The sequence below is a fragment of the Lissotriton vulgaris genome, chromosome 11 (genome assembly GCF_964263255.1).
Source record: "Lissotriton vulgaris chromosome 11, aLisVul1.2, whole genome shotgun sequence".
Taxonomy (NCBI): domain Eukaryota; kingdom Metazoa; phylum Chordata; class Amphibia; order Caudata; family Salamandridae; genus Lissotriton; species Lissotriton vulgaris.
Window position 1 is genome coordinate 248,962,577 of NC_141699.1, and position 21,204 is coordinate 248,983,780.

Genomic DNA, 21,204 nt, shown 5'->3' on the forward strand with positions numbered 1-21,204 from the left:
AAATATACTAAATTGCAAGGTCATTCCCTGTCTTATCTTTCAGGAAAAGCACGTCAAAGTATTTTTCATCATTTAAGAATGTTAGCTGTAAACAATTCTAAAATGCAGAAGTTAGTAAGGAGACTCTACTATTTAAAAAATCTTTCATTATATGTTTAAGTGAAATGAACACAGCTCTTTTGCACAGTTCTGTATCAGATTTACAGCGGAAAATCCGTTCCGCTCGCGGATTTTGCGGATTTTCGGGAAATTCGCAATCCGCGAGATTCGCGAATCTCCCGCAAAATCCGCAAATCCGCGAGCAGCGGATTTTGCTCGCACTGCTCGCACTGTTTGCGTGAGTTCGCGCCCCGCGAATAAGTGCAAAATTGCAGAAATACGATCTTAGCAAAACTGAAAGTAACTACTTACCAGGTTCAAAAGTTCAGGCTCATCATTAGTAGCCATTTCCTGTAGTGCTTCCTGAGGGGCCCCTCCAGAGTTCAGTTGCCAGTTGAAACTATTATGTGACCCTGCTCTGAACCTCAGAATAGTTACACATATGCCACAAAGGTCCTGAATTACAGCTAAGGGAGACAAGCAGGAGCCAGGCTGGAAGTTAAAATCCATTAATCAGCCCCTAATTCATTATTGTCAGTTGGGGCAGGGCAGGTGTTGTAACTAATTTTGCAACAATGAAAGCACTTAGCAAGTGCAAAAGATCACTAATCAGGGCGCACTAAGGAAGCAGGTGCCAGCTAAAAAAATATTCTGTGACACATTAATCAGCCCCAAATTAATTCAGGTCACTTGAGGCAGGGAAGGTGTGCTTTGCTTTGCCGAAAATAATGTACACTGGACAACCAGAGGGTGTGGTGATGAAACAGAGGGTGGCATGGGTGGGCCAGAGGGTGGCATGAGTAGTCAGAGAGTGGCAGTGGTGACAGAGAGTGGCAGTGATGAAGAAGAGTGTCCCAAACAGGCTGGACACGTAGAAACAACAAGTTCGCAAAACTTGCGACCCGACAGGTAAGTTCGCAAATTGCGAAATTGTAAAAACCCTCGCGAACTGGCAGAAACACGGGCGAACACAAAAAAAAAAAATCCGCAAATTCGCGGGAATTCGCGGATTTTGCGGATTGCGAGTTCGCAAATCCGCAAAATTTGCGAACGCGAGATCCGCAAAATTCGCCCATGCTTAGTGATGATATACAGTTTGATTTTTTTTGGTTCAGAAGAGGAGTGTAGACAAAGTGAGAGTTTGATAAGTGTAGGTTTAGAAGAACACAGGAAAGTCTAGATTAGTATTGATATGTTTTCATAAGAAATTACAAAGTTTAACACAGTTTCAGCTAAAAAATTAAACTGTGTTTGTATTTGATACCGACGTACTCACTATAGAAGTCAAGCTGGGAATGTTGAATTGTATTTAAAAAGTGAAAAAGAAAAAATGATAAGTGGCAGCAATTTTGTGTTTATTTGTTTGTTGAAAGTCTGTTTGACTTGGATAGTAATCAAGTTATTTGTAAGTACTTGTAAAACAAATTAAAAGAAAACAAAATGCCAGCTAGAGCAGTACAAAACAACTTAGAGTTGGTACCTATTACTCGGGAACTGGCAGATTTATATGCATATGAGTCTATTCTTATTCAATCTGTACACCCATTTCAGACCATGGCTCGTATGTAGCCTAAAACATGTAAGCTGCCACCAACAGTTTTGCAAACAGGTCTCAAAGGAAGAGTTGTCTATTTACCTTTAGAGTTTAAGAAAAACATTAAAACTGTTGGTGTAGAGAGAGAGGACAATGAGCCAGCAGTTTTCTAGTAAATGGTGTGCCAACAAGGAGTAGGAAAATCTGGCAAGAGTTTGCAGATGTTCATAAACTTCAAACTACTACATTATACTTGGCACAAGTTTATTATAAGAGTGTACATGTTGATGAACAAGTAATATGCTTACAAGATGAAACAGCAATGTCAAGTGGCCAAATTGAAAAGACGGACAAGTCCAGCAGTGAAGAGATTTATGAACATTATACAATACATCCTCTGCATTCGAAAGAAATCATCGGACATAGTTGTGAATTATTTCAAATGAAAGAAGCAAGGGAAACTCCCATGAGTGTATGGGAAAAAAGTTTAGAAGCTCATTGTTTTTCACAGCTATTCCCCACTGCAGAAGGTTGACGATTTGATGAGCGAAGTGTACGGATTCCAGCTTCAGAATACCGATCAACAAAAATGTAAAGATCCAAGATTTCGGCAGTGCATTCTGTATATAATTCATCTTCTGTTTGAATGCGATTTGTCAGCACATTTATATGCAGTGAACCATATATTAAAAACAGGAGTTCATCTTTACCATATTTTTGGAAAAGAGTTCATGGACACAGTTCAACAAAGAGATGAAGAGGTAGAAAAGGTAGAATCCCAGTTAATTGATTTGATGGCGTGCCAACGTCGTACCATTGAATACTGTTGTCATGGTGAACTTAAATGCATGTTAAGAAACTTAGGTACACCTACATGGTTTGTAACACTTAGCTGTGCTGAATATGCATGGGCTGAGTTACTTGAATTTCTATGAGAAACAAATTCAAATGGTAAAAACATTGAATTGAAGACAGCTGATTCCTTGGATACTGTAAATGGCTGCAGGTATTTTAACCATAGGTTTCAATATATTATGTCATTTATATGCAATAAAAACATTCCACCTCTTGGAGGGGGAACTGATTTCTTTTGGCGAAAAGAGTACCAACCTAGAGGTGCTCCTCACAAGCACATGCTATTATGGATAAAGAATGCACCAACATTTGGAACAGATAGTGATGAAACTGTTTTGTCATTCATCGAACAATATGTTACGTGTGCCATTCCAACAGAAGGAGGACAAATAGCTTGAGGCAACAAGTTTTACGCTTTCAAAGTCATAGATTCCCATGTCCTATAATTTCTAAAGGTAGAGTAAATCATTTTTTCTCAGCATTAAGACATACCATAACTCAGAAATCTCCCAAGAATATGTACAACTTAAAAAGAACAGGAGCTTCAAAGTACATTAATGACTACAATCCAGTTATTTTGAAATTGTGGAATGGAAACATGGCTATTCAGTATGTTGCAGATAATTCAATTGCTGTTGCTCGTTATGTTACATCAGATATGAAAACATTTGAAAAGACAGAGAAGAAAGAAATGTGAGAAGAAATTTCTGCAGAAAAGAGTCTTAGCTAGAAATTGTACAGCTTCAGTTTGGAAATGCTTTCCCATAGAGAGATAGGATCCTATGAATGTTCGGATGTCTTGAGCTCAGCCAGTTTATATTCAAAGTCAAGAGGAATACATTTGGATAAGTCTAGGTTTTGCCTCCACCCAAAATAGAGTATTGAAATCTTTACAAGAAATTGAATACTTAGCACAGTATGAGCCAGAAAGTTTTGATATTGTCCGAACTAATATTTTGGATAATTTGACGGCTTAATTTCTCTGGTTTTGTACGAGTTAAATTTTTGCCTAACTATAACTTTCCTGTAACCTGTGTTTTTTTCAGTGAATATCTAAGGTTTTTCAAATGCTAATTTTTAACTATAACGCACCTTTTCAGAGAATAGATATATACACTCTCCAGAGCTTTACCATTGTCAGTGCCTCTAGGAGGATGTGAAGACTGATTTTGGACCTTCCCAATTTGAGTTCAATCTCTGCTACATTCGAAAACTGCAATGGCTTCCTACCCAGAAGTGAATATTGTTTAAGGCTCTATGTATTGTTCATAGAACACTTCATGATGCCTTTCTGTCTCTCCCTCAATGTAGATAGTGAGAGGTTTTAGTCCCTACCCCCACTCTTAGTTCAACCCAGGGATTGGTGCTTGGTATCTTTGGTCTCTCTCAATCTGTTTTTCTGTACATGACTGGAGGTATTGAAGTTTTTCTCCTACCTCCTTACAGAAGGACCAACTGCTCCATTCTTCTGCTTGGCATTCACAGCTGTGGGAACCAAGGCTGCTCAATGGTTGTCTGCGTCATCTTCCACTCTCCTAACCAAGTGTCTTGCTGGGATGCACAGCAAGATTTTTTCCTTCCAGGTGTAATTCTTTTCCCAACTCTTTCTCCCACAACAGTAAGTAATATTTGTGGAGGTTTGCTGACTTAACTGATTCTTTTTTTTTCTTCCCAAAACCTTTATTGAGGCAGATAAAGATGACACAGCTTTTTTCGCCTACAACCTGGAAGCACAGGCCGGCAGCTACATCAGTGTCATTAAAGTAAATCACTTACTGAAAAAGAAACATATGTCTAACACGGCAAGCCGCCTACAACCCATCTGGGCCGGCCGCGATGAAGGCTACTGAGAGCTGCGTAAGGATGCATTCTGAAATGATGGAGAGAACTAAGTATACCAAACTGTGAATGCTTGAGGTTTCTTGAATTTTTTACTTTTATTTTACTGTCAAACCTAACAAACTTGTGGGTCTAGTGCAAACTGTTCCCTCCCATTGTGTGTCCAGCATACCGGGTATGTGGAAGAAAGAACCTTTCGGCGCGGAGCGCTAGTGTTGTATCTGTGGCAATTGTGTAATCATAACAGTCCAAACCTAATTCTCTCCGCACCTGGTGGATCGATCTAAAGAACATGGGGGGATGATATGACTAATGATTAGATAATGAACTTGACTAGATGTTGTCTATTATTACGTCATGCTAAGTGTATGACCTTAGGGTTAGGGGACTGCAACTAGGGAACGAGAAGTGTGACTATTTCATCGTTGTTACGACCATTGTAGCTGGTGTAAGATGTATATCACTAATATCACGGGTGCATAGCGGGTGATGATAAAGTATTGCAGGAGCTCTGGTATGTAGTACCACATATAATGGTACATGTGATGGACAAGGCCTATGTAATGAGGTGGATTTGATAGGTGACGTCATTTAGGGGTTCAGTTCAGGGCCTGGTATCGCAGAAGCGTCTTCCTGTTGCACAGTTTCATCCTCGGCCTGGGTACTGGCCTGAAGTCGGAGAAGGTACGCCGTAAGGGGACCCCATATGTCTCTGGGCCGTTATTTATGCGGCAAGAGTTCAGCATAATTATGCAGTTGGTCTTGCCATGTGGTCATCGTTGTTAGCCAGGTCTTGAATTTGGGTACCCGACCGCGCCCCCACCGGCACGCCACTTGTCGTTTCGCCAGAAAGAGGCCCAGCGTGAAAAATTTACGCTGAGCCTTCAACGCGGGACATGCCTGCCCCAACAAAGCAATTTTCGGGCAAGGTGACAGAGTCGTGCCAACCATGTCCAAATGCCCCAAACACTTCATCCCAGAAAGTCGCCACAGAATGACACGTCCACGCAAGGTGTAGGAAGTCCACCCCCTCGCCCCTGCAACGCAAACATCAGTCATCATCCCGGAGGCGAAAGCGGTGCAGTTTGGCCGGGGTATAATAGAGTCGGTGTAGAAATTTATAATGGACCAGTCTGAGACGCGTGTCACCCGTCACTACAGCGGTATGAGCGCAGCTCTCTTCCAATTGTTCCTCCGACAGTGGGGCGTCTAGATCATCGTCCCAGTCTCGTCTCCCTCTAAGAGAGGGGGGAGATGGGGCTGCCTGTGTATGTTTGTAAAGCATGGAGACAACATGTTTCGGGGTGTCTGACAGGAGCAGGGCATGAAGGGGCGCCACCGTGTTCGGTTCATCCGGAAAGTGGGGGGTGACCGCTTTGACTCTCTGTCTTAGTTGCGCATATAGAAACATATCCATGACCGAGGGGGTGTCATCTCCAAAGAATTGCGCCAATGTGCGGAAGCTGCCCTGGAGATACAGGTCACCCCATGTGTGAATTGCTAGCTTCGTGAGCATTTTACGGCCAATTTCCTCACAAGTTACACTGAGTCTTGGGTCATGCGCCAGGGTCATGTGTGGCGAGTGGAGAAACGGTGTTCCCATGGCCTCGGCTAGGCGCCTCCAGGCGAGCACCGTACAGTCAACTGTGGTGGGATCACGGTCTACTATCCTGGCTCCAGAGTAGAGATAGCCCGACGGTTGTTCTGGTCTCATATAGCCATCTTCAACAGCCAAGTGTGCCATGAATGGAGGGGGATGAAGCCAATATGCGGCGAAGTGGCTCTGTGCACAGTCATAGTAGCGCTGAAAGTTGGGCATATCAAATCCCCCTTAGTGGTAGGGTAGCATTAGCGTCTCTAAGCCAATCCGAGCTTGTTTCCCACCCCAGATGAGTCGTGACATTTGTGAGTTAAGGGCCCGGAAAAAATTGGGCGCCTGGATTATACGGGATATTAGTAAAAAGATACAGCAGTTTAGGTAATACTACCATTTTGATCAGGGAGATACGTCCCGCCATTGACAGTGGGAGATGAATCCACCTTGTTATGTTGTCAGTCAGTTTGTCTAGAACTGTACCGTAGTTGGCCCTGATGTGGGTATCACGGTTTTGAGTCACTTTGATGCCCAAGTATTTGATCTCATCCGACTCCCAGATTAAGGGATAATCCAAAGGGAATTGTGTGGTCCTATCAGTCAGTGGAAACAGGGCTGATTTTGACCAGTTTATGTGTATTCCCGCGATACCCCCAAACTTGGTGATCTCGCGCAACAGGGGGTTTAGGTTCTCCTGAGGCTTGTGCACATAAAGGGTCATGTCATCGGCATATAATGCAATAAGTAATTGCCTCTCTGGATATATGAGAGAGCGGTGATTGTGGTGTTTTGATTAGTTTGGCTGCTAATGGTTCAATTGCAATTGCGAATAGAACCGGGGATAACGGACATCCCTCCTGTGTGCCCCGGTGTATCTCAAAGGGGGCAGAACGGGAACCGTTTAACACCACAGAGGCCTGGGGTTGGCGATAAAGTAATCGGATCCAGTCAAGGAAACTAAACGGAAAGCCCATCCGTTCCAGTAACGCCAGGAGGTAATCCCATTCTAGTGAATCGAATGCCTTCGTGGCATCGAGGAAAATGGCGGCCGCCTCGCATGTGGGGTTGATGTCTTGTATTACTGCCTGAAGCGTTCGCAGATTATGGGAAGTCGCACGGTTTGGGACAAAGCCAGCCTGGTCTGGTAGTACAAGCCGTTCCATCAGTAAGTTGAGGCGTGATGCAAGTACTTTTGCCAATATTTTAATGTCCGAGTTCAAGAGGCGGTTTGCCCGGCTTTAACAGTGACGTTATAAGGGCTTCACGCATAGTGGTCGGCAGAATACCCTCCTCGAGAGCCGTGTAGTACACTTGTTGTAAGATCGGGCCAGAACATGAATATAGGCCTTCTAAAAATCAATTGGTAGGCCATCCGAACCTGGCAATTTGCCCGATTTCATGGACATTATGGCATCCGTTATTTCCTCTATTTCGAGTGGGTGGTGTAGGAATTTCTGTTGGGACGGGCCCAGTAATGCTAGCGCAGTGTCGTCTAAGTAAGTATTTAAATTGATCGGGTGGATCTCTGAGAAGTGTAAAGCGTAGAGTAGTGATCAGTAAGGACCCTGAGTTGTTCTGATAAGTTCCGCTGGGGCACATTATGTTCATCCAGTAGGGTGGCGATATAGTTGTGATATCGGGGGGGGGGTTAACAGTAGACGCTAGCGCCCTACCCGGCCTGTCTCCCTCACCATATCTACGTGCAGTGTGTGTTTTCCCTGGGAACTTACATTCTTTCTCTGATAACTCTGCATATTCATTTAGTTTCTCCCGAAGTTGAGCTTTGGTTGTGTGGCTGCGTGTGGTGTGGTCAATATCACGTTCCAATTGTCGTAGCTTTAGTTCAAGTTTGTGTAGTTTGTCTTGTAGGGATCTGAGGACACCTCCCCCCTTAGCAATGCACCACCCCATCACGGTGACCTTGAAGGCCTACCAGACTGTTGTGAGACTGGATACCGATGATATGTTATGGTCAAAAAAGTCTTTTATGCCTTGTTTTAGTTCCGCCTTGAAGGCCGAATCAGTTAGGTGTGTAGGATTGAGACGCCAGTTTAAGTAAGGGGAAATATCTAGAGGGATGGGTAGTGACAGGACTACTGGTGAGTGATCGGAGAAGGTACGGGCGAGGTGTGAGGCCCTGACCAACCAGGGAGAAAGGCCCGCTGTCAAAAATACGTAGTCAAGACATGCCCAGGTAGAGTGTATAACTGAGAAGTGTGTGCCCTGCTTGAGCGAAGGGTGTGCGTGCCTCCAAGCATCAATCAGGCGATGTTCTTCCACAATGTCTGATAGGGTGCGTTGCGTGTGAGTGTAGTGTGTCGCCTGTGGGTGGGATCTGTCCATACTTGGCCGAAGTGCGGTGTTAAAATCACCTCCCAGAATGACATGAGCAATACCCATTGATTGAATTTTACCCCAGAGTGTAAGGAGTGTAGTCGAGTCATCTGTATTAGGCCCGTAGTAGCATGCAAAGAGGACTGTGTGTGAGTGAAGTCTGCCCCATACCATGCAATATCTGCCACTCGCATCAGCTTCAGTCCCTGCCGGAGTAAAGTGCACCCCTCGTCTGACTAAGATCGTAACCCCCCAGCGTAATTTGAATAGGACGAAAATGCTCTACAAGAGGCCTAACGTGATGCAAATAAGGGGGGTTGCCTGACATTAAGTGCGTTTCTTGGAGCATGGCAATGGACACTCCCTGTCTATCCAGGTAACTCAAAATCTGCCTTTTTTTCCTCGGGTTGTTAAGCTCCCGTACATTCCATGAAGTCAGTTGCAGTTGTTGGCAGTTTGCGTGTTTGTTACGTCACCCATCCCAAGAAATACGGAAATTTGCAACACGTAAGCATGACATCAAAGTTCACATAATAAACAACATCATCAGTGCATCTAGAAATCCCGTAGCCCGTTTTGGCAGTCACGACCCACAGTAGCACTAATAATGATACCACCATCTCAGTAGTGTGTCGGGACATCCACCCTCCCACACCGGCAACCCCAACCCGCCGGGCAAAGAATACCCACCCACCCACCCAAAGCCAAAGAAAAACAAAACAACATGCTACGTTTGCCCCTACCCTATGGAGGGAGAGGTCGCAAAGAGGCTCGCCGGTTGGGGAATCGTCTCTAGGGGCGCCCGACCTGCCTCCCACCTCCTTACTTGCACCCACAAGACACCAGGTAGTAACCCGGTTTTCCGTCATGGGATGGAGGTGGGGTGCCGAGCACATAGTGTCACTTAGACCAGTGAATAGTAAGTCAGTAAAAGTACCTCACCGGAGACACAGCACCTCGTGATCAGCAATGTCCAGGTATGCGGGTCCTGTGGGCCAGGCAAGAGTCTAGCCATTTTCAGTCCTGTTGTTCCAGCGGTGAGCGCGATCTGGAGCGGCGTCCACCCATATCTCCCCCCGCACGGTCCCTCTTATGTTGCTTGAGGAAGTCCTCCGCTTGTTGTGGATTTGCGAAGATGTGGTGTTTGCCCTGGTAGGAGACCTTTAGTTTCGCAGGGTAGAGCATGGTGTAGGGGAGCTCCTGGGCTTGTAACTTCTTTTTGACCGCCACAAATTTACACCTTGCCCCCTACACCGAGGGGGTAAAATCCAGGAAAAAGGATAAGGTTGTGTTGCTGTAGTTCACCGTGCCAATCTTGCGCGCAAGACGTAGTACCGCGTCGCGGTATCTATAGTTCAAGAAACGTGCTATGATGGGCCTAGGTTTAGCCCCTGGAGGAGGGCGGGTGGCAAGGGATCTATGGGCTCTCTCAACGATAAGGTGTGGAGAGAAGGAATTTTTCTCAAACAGTTCGATCACCAGGTTCTCCACGAAAAGCTCAATTTTCCCCGTATTTGTGGATTCCGCCAGGCCTAAAATGCGGACGTTATTGCGGCGGGACCTAGCCTCCAAATCCTCGTTTTTGTCTGTAATTACCTTGAGGAGTCTGTCCATTTGCGTGACCTGTCGATTGGTAGAGGTGGTCCCATCTTCCAGTTCGGAGATCCTGTCCTCGGTCTCCTTTATGCGGGTGTCGTGTTGATCCAGTTTCACCACAACTCCATCCATGTGGGCATTTATGGTGTCGATCTTGGAATCGATTGTCGAGAGGCTTTGTTTCATGCCTAGAAGTAGGGATTTCCAGTCCTCCTCTGGTGGGGCCGATGTGGTAGGGCTACCCTCCGGTCCCGGCATCGTTCTGGAAGTCTTTCTGGCCTCAAACAGAATTTTGGACTGTTTGGCGTCGCCACGGCCCATGGCATGCCTCGGCGTCCGTGATGTCGCGGCTGATGAATCCGCCAGATTCGTGGTAGTCGAATTCGAGGGGGAGGCCGCCGGCCTGGCGAAGAGAAGGAGGTTGTACGTGGTCCTCCCGGTGTCCCAAGTATCAGTAATCGATTGTTTGGGTCCCCTCAGTACAGCTTGGGACGCAAGAATGAGATATCTCGTCTTTGAAGTGTCCAGAGTACCTTTGGTGGGTTCGCTCGATATGACCGAACCGTGGTGGGCCAACGTATAAGGCCACATGAGGGTAGCAGTGCAGAGCCCAAGGTGGGATCCAAAAGTGTGCCGTTGGCCCATATAGTGCGCAGTCGACGCTTTATGGTTGGGAGAAGGCTGCTGTTGAAGGCGTCTGCGAGCGGCACTGCAAATGTTCTTGGTTGCGGTATAATTGCGGGCTTAAACAAGCATTGGCGGTGCAGGCGGAGATGTATGGCGGGGAGGGGGGGCACCACCTAATAGAGTAAGCAAGGCAAGATGGATGGGCCTTGCCGGAGGGACGCGGCAGCCAGTCCGCGCCGCACACCACCCCAGACCCCTCGATGGCAGCGCCAAACAGTTCAGGCCTTACCCCAAGATGGCCGCGATAATATCGCAGGATATCTCCAGGGCGGACTTTTCCACGACAGGGGGAGCAATGGAGGTCCCGTCTCTAGCAGTGGGCTGCGGCAATGTGAGGCGTCCAAGCAGTCTGCTATGAGACCCGGCGCAAGCAGAGGAGAATCAGCATGGATTCAGGTAGGATCCGGGCGTTACACCACGTGTTGTGCTGTGGTGGCCATGCAGCAGTGGTTCCTCTCCCGACCCTCCTCGGGGCCCCAGAGGTGGCGTCGCTGTGGGGGGCCCAAGTCAGTGGCGTGGGCTGGGCGACGCGGGCCAACACAGCACTGGCGGCCACGGGGCAAGGCCCAGCGGCGCGTCGGGGCCGGCGTCTCCCAGCGATCCCCGGCAAGGAGAAGTCACGCAAAACAGGCCGCCCAGGCACAGGAGAAGTCAATTGGCAGTTCCGTAACTGCAGGGGCCTCTCACCTCACCGTCAGGCAGCCTCGGTGCGCCCCGCAGCAGTAGGGGAACTCGAACGTCGCAGTTGTCCAGGACGCGGATCCCAGGTCTCTCTTAGTAGGCTCCCCGGCAGGAAGGTACCACAGGACTGCGAGAGGAGCCGTGCGCAGGAAACAGGGCAGATTCCTCCGGCCCCTGATGCGCCACACGGGAGGTGCAGGTACCGATGTGTGCCTCTCGGCGAGGCGATTCAGGGCACACTTCAGGCGAGAGGTTTATTCCGGTCAGGATGGTGTGAAGGATGAATTCAGGCCCGGCTAGGCGAGAGCCTCACTACGGTCAGCCATCTTGGTCCGGCACCACCTAGCGCCCCCAACTTAACGGATTCTTTAGTGTCTTAGTTCAGTATCAATATGGACCACCCTACCATCCGTGAAAGTCACTTTATGCATAACTTATTGTGCACTGCAGTGCTTAACCAATAGCATATTGTCAGTTAATGGTCCATCTCTCAGTGTAGTCTCTTCGTGAACCAGATCTACTGTTTCACATCCTACACAAAAAGAAGGGTATTTAAACTACCATAATACCATGACATACCTGCAGCTACTGCAACATTAAAGAATCTGGGGCCAGATGTAGGTGTCCAAATACCGGTCGGAAACGGACAAAAATACTGATTTTCGGCCGTTTCCGACCGGTATTTGGACATTGGTATGTAGGGGTTTGAAAAACCTACAGATTTGGTCATTTTACCGAATCGGTAAAATTACAGAATCGGTAAATTTACCGAATCTGAAAATGTTACCGATTCGGTAAAATTACAGATCGGTAAAAATAACGAATCTGTAATTTGCTATGTAGGTAGCACTGTTAACTGTGCTACAGGCCATTCAGGATTCTGTATTTACCATGTAATACTATTACATGGTAAATAACGAATTCCTGTGTACATGCACATCTGTGCATGTACACCTGTGCCATGTGGCACACAGACATGCCCTTCAAGGCCCATAGGATTCCATAGCAAATACCGAATCGGTAATTATCGAATCGGTAATTACCGAATCTTACCGATTCGGTATTTTTACTGATTTTTTTACCTACATAGGGCCCGATGTAGGTGGCCATTTACCGACCGGTAATGGCCGATTTCGGCCGTTACCAACCGGTAAAGGGTCGTTTGTGATGTAGGGGCCCTATTTTACTGATTAGGTAAATTTACCGAATCGGTAAAATACCGAATCGGTATTTTTACCGATTCGGTAACTTGTAGATGTAGGTGGGACTCTTCTGAGTCCCACAGGCCTTACAGAATCAGTATTTTACTATCCAATCCAATTGGGTGGTAAAATACCGAATCCAGGTGTGCATGCACATGTGTGCATGCACACCTGTGCCATGTGACAGACAGACATGCCCTTAGGGCATGTCTGTGTGCCACATGTCGCACGTGCCTGAATTCGGGGTGCTAGAGGGTGTCAAAGTGACACCCCCTGCACCCTTGCAACATTCGGTATTTACCGAATCGGTAAATACAGATTCGGTAATGCCTATTGATTCCTATGGGCTTCAATGCCCATAGGAATCAATGGGCATTACCTAGTCGGTATTTACAGAATCTGTAAATACCGAATCAGAACGATTTTGTATTTACCGAATCTGAAATACCTACATCATCCCCCCTCCATGTTACCACTTCTTAAATACTGAATCGGTATGATTCGGTATTTATGAAGTGGTAAAATGAATTTACCTACATCGGGCCCATAGCAATTACCGAATAGTAAATACCGAATGGGTAAAATTGGTATTTACCATTCGGTAATTTGCTATTACCTACATCTGGGCCCTAGAGATCAATTTTCAGGTAGTGGCCTAGTCTCTAACGTATAAATGTAAGCAGCGAAAGTGAAAGTGGATGATCTAATGGAAATTGGCAAGTGCGTGTCTCATTTAAAATGTTGGTACGTCAGGCCAAGAATGAAATAAGCTAACTAGCAGCCCTTCCTGCAAAAGGGACAATTTAGGCATAAGAAGGGTCTGAGTTATTGAAGAATATCAGCACCCCTTCTAGGAACTGGGGTTCTATCTGACAAGCTGATTGTCATCATAAATTGCAATGCATAGTTATTAAAGGAAAATGCTGGCAGAAAATAAAGGAGGTTCGGCAAAGCAAAAGATGGTAAGGAAAAGGGAAGCAATGACAAACTCGCTCAATAAGTAGGAACTTGAAGTGACCTTTACAAACTTCCTTTCTATTAGTGGAATAACAACTGTGTGTTCTCTGGTGAGTGCTCCACAGAATTTGCAGGTCCTCTGGACATAACATGTTTAGGAAATTGCCATTGTTTTTGTACATACAGATGTTGATGTCTTATTCATGTAATGAGCCACAGTCATGTTTCTGTTTTCTCTCCTCATATGCACAATATAGAGTTGTTATTACTACAACTAATGCCTCACAATATAGAAGCTTGAGGTTGCAGCGACGTTGCCCCATAGTACATTTTTAGCTGTGCTTGGATATCTTTAGAATCCGTGACGATGATGAAAACAATTAGATAACAAATGGATAATGGTGGATAGGAAAACAACTTCTTTCACATGTATTATTACTACTGATGGTCTCTACTGTAGCACATGTAGGTCTTACTTAAACTTACTGTTTCACAAGTCAAGGTAAGATGTATTCTTAAAAGGAATGGAGATGGACATAGAAAAGGATTTATCTAACATGAGGGCTAACTCATTAGAATAGTATTGCGGTTCATACACGAGTTAGCCTCCTTTAAGGTTAAAGATTTCAATCATATGAACTGGTGTAAGAAATTATCATTACTATGTAACTCTTCAGCACACCTTTATTGAAAAGACAGCTACATCTGAAATATTTAATGAACAACAGCATAACTTGTGTAGAAACATTGTACAAACATACCTGGTCCTAATCCATAGCTTACGATATATGCAAATATGGCTGTCATGCTTAGATACGGTATCCAAGAAGAAACATCCTGAAATGACACACTGCATAAATCTCAGCTCTAGGAAAATGACATCAAGTTTTCAAGTATCTTATAGCTCAAGGGTAGTAAACATTTATGATATATGCTGATATCATGATTATAAGTAGTCATCAGTAAATGGAAATGTTCCATAAATTACAACATATAACTTTTTAACCATAACAAAAGATCCTTAAAAATGACTTACACATATTTTATGGAGCTCTATTGGGAGACTACACAAATAGCTCACTAAAATGTACATCACAGACTACTAATTTCTAGTTGTCTGCCAAAAGGCTGGTTGAACCTCTAATTCAGATTCATTAGTCGATAATTTACAATCATAAAAGTCACAAACATACATAAAAAGTGTCAATAAAAAGGTTTTGCACCATAAAAACCAACAATTCATGCAAAATGTTATACCAAACATTATCTAATCCTAACCAATACTATGAAGGTAAAAATCATCTGTAACATTTCCCTGCAGTTACTCTTTAGAAAGGAGGACTATATACATTAACATAATCAGATGCTAGATCTGGTTCCTCAACAGCCACCAATTTTTTCCTCCTCAATACCCAGGACCAACTCAAAAATGTTTTAATAGCAATGACTATATCTGGACGAGTATTTGTTAACAATATGCGCATAACTGTCATACAGGATCTAGAATCAAGGTTTGTGCACAGTGGCTTGAGCCACCTGCGGCGAGGGCTCTGATAAGCTGGGCACACAAAAAGCAGATGAGATAATGACTCTTCCCTGGTATTGCAAAATGGACAATTAGTGTTCAAGACCTTGTCCCATTTTGCAACAAACGATCTTAAATGGAGGGTACCCACACAGAATTGATGATATAGTTTCCTATCTCCGGGTTTTGTAATCAGATTCCAGTATGGTTGTGCTTTCGTTACAAACTTATGGTCGAAAAAGATACCTGTGAGCGACATACTGCTCACCGTTGACAGGGTCTTCTTAGTTATCATAGCCCAGTAAAGCTCTTTATAGTCATTTTTACTAGGGAATATATTCCCTATTGGGTCATCCCACAGATGGCTGAGGCCCATTTCAAACAAGTTATAATTCAAAAATAACTATGTGTTATATAACTTCTGAGGAAGAGAAACATAAAGGTATTGACCTTTGGCTTTTAGATACATGTGACAATAGGTATTTTAATTTCTCAATTGTAACTCGCTTACGCCTATGGGCATATGTGATTTTGAAAGATAATGCATATTACCTTTTTATTTTGAAATTACCTAGACTTTCATCATGATGCTTTCACTCGCTACACCACTCATATCTTTCAGGGTCCCTATTTTTGTAAGAAAAAGTAACTATGTTGACAGTAAAGGAGAAGTTTACAAAATAGAAACACCTGTAAGGAGGTAGTAGAGACAATTTCAAAATGTATACATTAACGTTGATCTAATCAATATGACTGAGCATTTCTATCTTACTGCAATTTCAGTAGCATCGATATTATTGGATACATATTTATTTTATTATGACAAAGTTAATAATTTCTGTAAAATGGTTTCAGTAAAGGTTATTGGAATGCTTTGTCTTAATTATTTAAATTGTTGAAGGCTTTCTTTGCTATTTAATCTTATATCAATTGTATCTATCAAAAATAAAACTATTGCCTTACTTATGGTTGATGTATCAAATAAATAATCATTAAAAATACTCCAAATTATATTTTCCATCCTGATTGCATTATGCTTGTTGATATTGCCCATGCCTTTTCTATTCATGAGCAGATGAAAAGAGTTTTGTTTTTCTCCCCCCGCCACCAAGGTTTTTTTGAATACACAACAGGAAAAGTGCCTTAATTGTTATACTGGATGAAGTGTCCAATCCTTTATAATTGTAATTATTATCTTAGCATATATTATAAATATATAGCAAAACTATTGTTTTTTATTCTTTATATTCATAACCTGAGTCTTTTCTTAACTACTGCTTGCAAGGCTGTCCATTTAAATGTAGTGTGGCTATTCCATCATTGTGGTATGCAGGTGAAGCAGTCTTAATAGCCTGGTCACTTTATGCACTATGTATATTAATTGTGTCCTTCACGGGCAGTTTCCACTTATCAACCATTTTTATTAAACCACAGATTATGGCCTGTGGCCCTACAAGATGCTGGGTTACATCATTAGACTGTGGGAGGAAACACTAAACCAATGTACACAATTTTTCAAATCTGGGAGTCATGTTTGACTCCTCGGGCTCATGGATTGCATATTTCATCCAGCTTTTTAAAACTATGTAGGGTGATTGAAGCACTTGAACCTGCTGTGGCCAACTGGTCAGGAAGCCTTGACTCGCTTCTGACTATATTCAAGCTTCAGTGCAACCCAATTATTTACCTGACTGCAAAGTGAGAGGATTTTGTAAAAGTGTTCTAGATGACAATCCTGCTGGGTTACAAGAAACCAATAGAAAGGCTGTAGGATGTCAGCTGTTTTCTGACGCACAACATTTAAAATTCAGGAAATTAACTATACACATATTTCAAATTATTTCAGCAATTAGGAAAGAACAATTCAAAATTTTTTCTGAAATTCTGAAGTAGGAGCAAAGCAAATCAAGGCACTTTACTTGGTGATGCACCAAAGATAAAATTTGCTGAAACCTAATTTCCACATATTCTCATTTTTGCGCTATATAACCTAACCTATGCAAATTTAGTGGCTGTTTCAACCAAAAATGTTCTGTCTATAAATGACACTGTGCTACTTCACCAGTGCTCCAGAAACCACAAGTCACAAATTAGATAGTACTGCTGGTGAAAGTGCCAGGAGTGGCACTGTTATACTGCCTGTACTCTACATGCTTGTGCTCTCCGGCCGGCAGGTGCTCACCATTCTGCCAGTCTCGAGATATGTACTCACCACTCTGCTAGGTGTGGGGCTGGTACAAACATCTCTGCATGGTACAGGACTGCTACTCATCTCTCTGCCATTCGTGCGGAAGGCACTCACCCCTCTGCATAGGTGTATTCACCTGTCTGCCATTCTCAGGGCAGGTATAATTACAGAGTGTAATGTAATGTAATGTGTCTTGTAAAGCGCACTGCTGCCCTGAGGCGTCCTGGCGCTGTAGACCGCTGGGGAACCCGTCCTGGCTATCCCTGTGAGATGGTCCCTACTGGGTATCTCCAAGGTGAAAACAGGTATCCCCGGCGAATGTGGGGGGCCGTTGTAGAGATGAGGCAAGCTAATGCCCAGAGTTGCCGAGTGTGATCACTGGTTAGAGTAGGCACCGAGGCGAGAATTATCGAGTCCGCTGACCCTGGTCCATGACCCTGCTGCGTCAGGAATTGAACCCTGGTCCCGGGCCGTTCTCTGCTTCCGGGTCTGCCGCCTCTAACCAGTGAGCCACACCACTCCACGAGTGCTGATTGTTCATCCAGACCAAAGGCAGGTTTCCCTGCCCCCTCAACTTTCTTTCTGCTTACATAGGAAAATACATATATTTGAAAAAAGGATGGCCATGTGTCTGTAATACATATATCGCTGCAGAGTTCAGTGTATCATATTACCCAGTAAAGGCTGTTTACCAGGGCCTTCCAATAAAATGCAGCTTAGAGAGAGAACAAGCGGGCATGTCATGAAATTAGTGTTGTGTGAGGAGAAAAGCCAGGTTTGATATCCAATCTTAAATTGTCAGAAACAGGTCAGACATTTTTTTCACATAGTAGTAGAAAAGCTTTATTCGAGTTATAGACTCATAAAAGCACAACATACATATTTATAAAAACATCACACTTAATCAAGGCATTTCATCCAATACATTAAAACAGTTGCGCAAGCTTAATCATTGTAAAACAAAACAATATACAAGTAAAACATAGTCAAGAAACATTAGGAGAAACAGAAAGAGCTCTCCGCCTAATGGACCAAGCCCACCCCAGGTACTTTGCTATTCCCATGACAATAGGCTCCTCAGAAGTAGTACAAATAATTCTCTGCGCCTCAGCTGCACTAGATGTCCCAAAGTTCTTGCAGGTAGGGGTTAACCAGACCCTTCTTGGGGAGGCATAAGCCTTACAAGCAAATAGGAAGTGTCCCACGCTTTCTTTAGTTGCGCCGCACGCTGGGCAGCACTGGGTATTCAAACTCTTCCACCTGCCTGTTAGATCTCTCAACGGGAGGGAACCAGATCTTAATTGGAAGAACAACTTTCTGTCCATAGGAACAGTTATACTGTCCCAGTAATTTTCTAGTACAGGACACATTTTACTTTCCAGAAAGCGACCTCCCATTGAGTCAGATTTAACCCTTCTCCAAAGCCTCTCGTCTATCCATTCCCAATATAGTGCTTTAAGTGTATTTTTACTTGGGAACACTTCCCCCGACAGATTGTCCCAAAGGTTGGAAAGACCTAGTTCACCGAGCAATACCCTTAGGTTTTTCAGCCATGGTATTTTATGGAATGTATCAATCTTGATTATGCCAGGAAGCCTTCCCCATAATGCCTAATTTCAGGGGTGGACCAAAGTCGCCTCCAAAATAAGATGGGACGCAGTCTGGCTCGGTCGGTTACCGATCTTCTTCCCAGGTCGAGGCTAAGAGGGACTAAGGGTGTACTCTGGGGCAGTCCCGTAATACCCCTAAGAAACCTGTTCTCAGCTATCTGTAATGAAGTTAAATTGTCAAAACCAAACAGCTCCGCCCCATATAAGGCCGATCCTATTGCCTTGGCATCATATACAGCGAGGACAGGTTTTATGGGTTTAGTTTTGGATCTATTGTGCTCCACCCGTAAGGCCCCCGATATTTGCTGATGTTTCAAGACCGACTTTTCTATGTGGTGGGACCAACCATAATTACTTGCGATTTGTACCCCTAGGTAGGTGAACTCCCTTACGACCTCAAGCCCAATATTATTCAAATGTATCCTAGGGCGAGGCTTCTGTCCTCGGGAAAAAGCCATCAGCTTGGTCTTGCCTATGTTTACTTCCAGGCCATGCTCCTGGCAAAAGTCGGCAAAAATATTCAGGGCCCGTTGCAATCCAGCTGGGGTTTTGGACATTATCAAAGTGTCGTCAGCGAACATCAGGATCGGAACCCTGATGCCCGCCAACGAAGGCGCATCCACACTAGCGTCCTGCATCCTGCTGACTATCCCATTGATATATAATGTGAAGAGCAAGGGCGCCATTGCACAACCTTGGCGCACCCCACGCTCCACAGGAAAGTCAATTGAGGATTGGCCATTTGTCCCCCACTGTACTTTGGCAAAATTGCATTCGTGCAACCTCATAATCAAAGTAAGCAATTCTGCGGGAATGCCTATCTTACTTAACACTGCCCAGAGCTTACCCCTTGGGACTAGGTCGAAGGCAGCCCGCAGGTCGACAAAAGCGACATACAGGCTGCCCCCACCAAGAAGAACTGTCCCCCACCGTAACATAGTAAACCGAAACACCTGGTCGATGGTACTGGTAGCCCTCCGAAAGCCTGCCTGAAAAGGAGAAAGAGAATCATTTTCGTCCACCCAGTCCATAAGTTTGTTTACCACCATCTTCCAAATTACTTTTTGGACGGTGGCAATCAAACTTATGGGCCTGTAATTAGCTGGAAGGGATCGATCTCCTTTTTTGTGGACGGGTATAATAATGGCTCCCTTCCACTGTTCTGGGACTTGCGCACCTTTTGCAATTGCGTTCCCCAATAGGAGCACATATCTGCCCCACCTATTTTTATCATTTTTAAAAACGTCCGAGGGTATCCCATCTAATCCGGGGGCCCTTCCCCCTTGAACGGAGCTAATTACAAGTTCAACTTCCTTGGCGGAAAACAAATCATCCTTGGGAAATACAGCCAAGATTACATCCCCACCACCCCACTCCTTTGTCTCAGCATATTGGGGCCTAAAGTAATTCACCCAGTCGGATTCAGCGACATTATTATCTGGTTTTTTTGGGGTACCGCCTCTGCCCCACTTTACTATCTTCCAGAAAAGCCTGGAATCCTTTGCTCCAGAGGCCTCCTTTAGTTCCTCCCAATACTTCTCATCCCAGTCTTTTTTGGCCAAGGAAATGCTAGTGTTATATTGCTTCCTGGCAGTTTTGATTGCTACCCTGTCCCTGCTTCTGATAGCATTACCCAGTGTTAATCTGGCTGCCCTGCACTGTTGGTTAAACCACCCTGCTGGTTTAGAGGAAGCTGTGCGATTACCCTTACATGTTCTCATAAAGTATGGCTTTAAGGTGGCGAAAAGATTATTGTGGATTTCAGTGATCGCCCTAGATCCTGGCAGTGTGGCACTAGCTAATTCCATGGAAACAATTGCTTTGTCCACTTCAGACCCAATAAAATCCATGGAGGCTGCATTCGCCGACACCGAGGGCCATTTCAATCCACGCATATTATTCGCCATGTCTTGGAGCAACCCATTACTAGCTTGTAGATTAGGCTGAGTGTGCTTCCACCAGGTATGGGTCACGCAAAGAGGGTTGTGATCACTTTCTATCCTGCCCTTGACTTCCATGTCACAAACCCCCTGCCAAAGATTAAGACTACAAATAACGTAGTCTATCCTGCTTCTATTGTGACCATTATCATATGTGCACACACCTTCCTTATCTCCCTTTGTTCTACCATTGAGGGCACGCATCCCATATTCTAAACACATAGCATTTAAGGATAGAATATCTTTTGACCAACGTTTGACAGGGGCAAGATTCAGGGAGGGAACACCCCATAGATTGTCCTCTTCCTGCCCTAATGGGTTTTCGGTACTGTCTAGGGGTTCAAAAGTCCTATTTAAATCCCCAGCTATTACTATTCTGTTCCCAAGGGACTTTGATTGCAGAAAATTAGATAGAGCCTCTAAAGTGGGGGAACTCCCATTATAGCAACCTCTGGCATAGACATTATATAAATCTATCACACCCCACTCTACTGAGGACATTTGTAGCATTTGAATATCTCTACAGCCCAAGTCCCACATTTTCACAGTAAGTTCGGAACTCT

General features: G+C 44.5%; 1 protein-coding gene across 1 annotated transcript in view; it reads right to left on the reverse strand.

Annotated features, from left to right (window-relative positions):
- The window catches only part of LOC147679577 (solute carrier family 2, facilitated glucose transporter member 11-like), a 510,350-nt gene that overhangs the window by 20,386 nt on the left and 468,760 nt on the right, over positions 1-21,204 (reverse strand). The window contains exon 10 of the mRNA XM_086943162.1: positions 14,140-14,215. Within this exon, the coding sequence (XP_086799288.1) occupies positions 14,140-14,215 (76 nt within the window). The remainder of the gene's footprint in view (positions 1-14,139; positions 14,216-21,204) is intronic.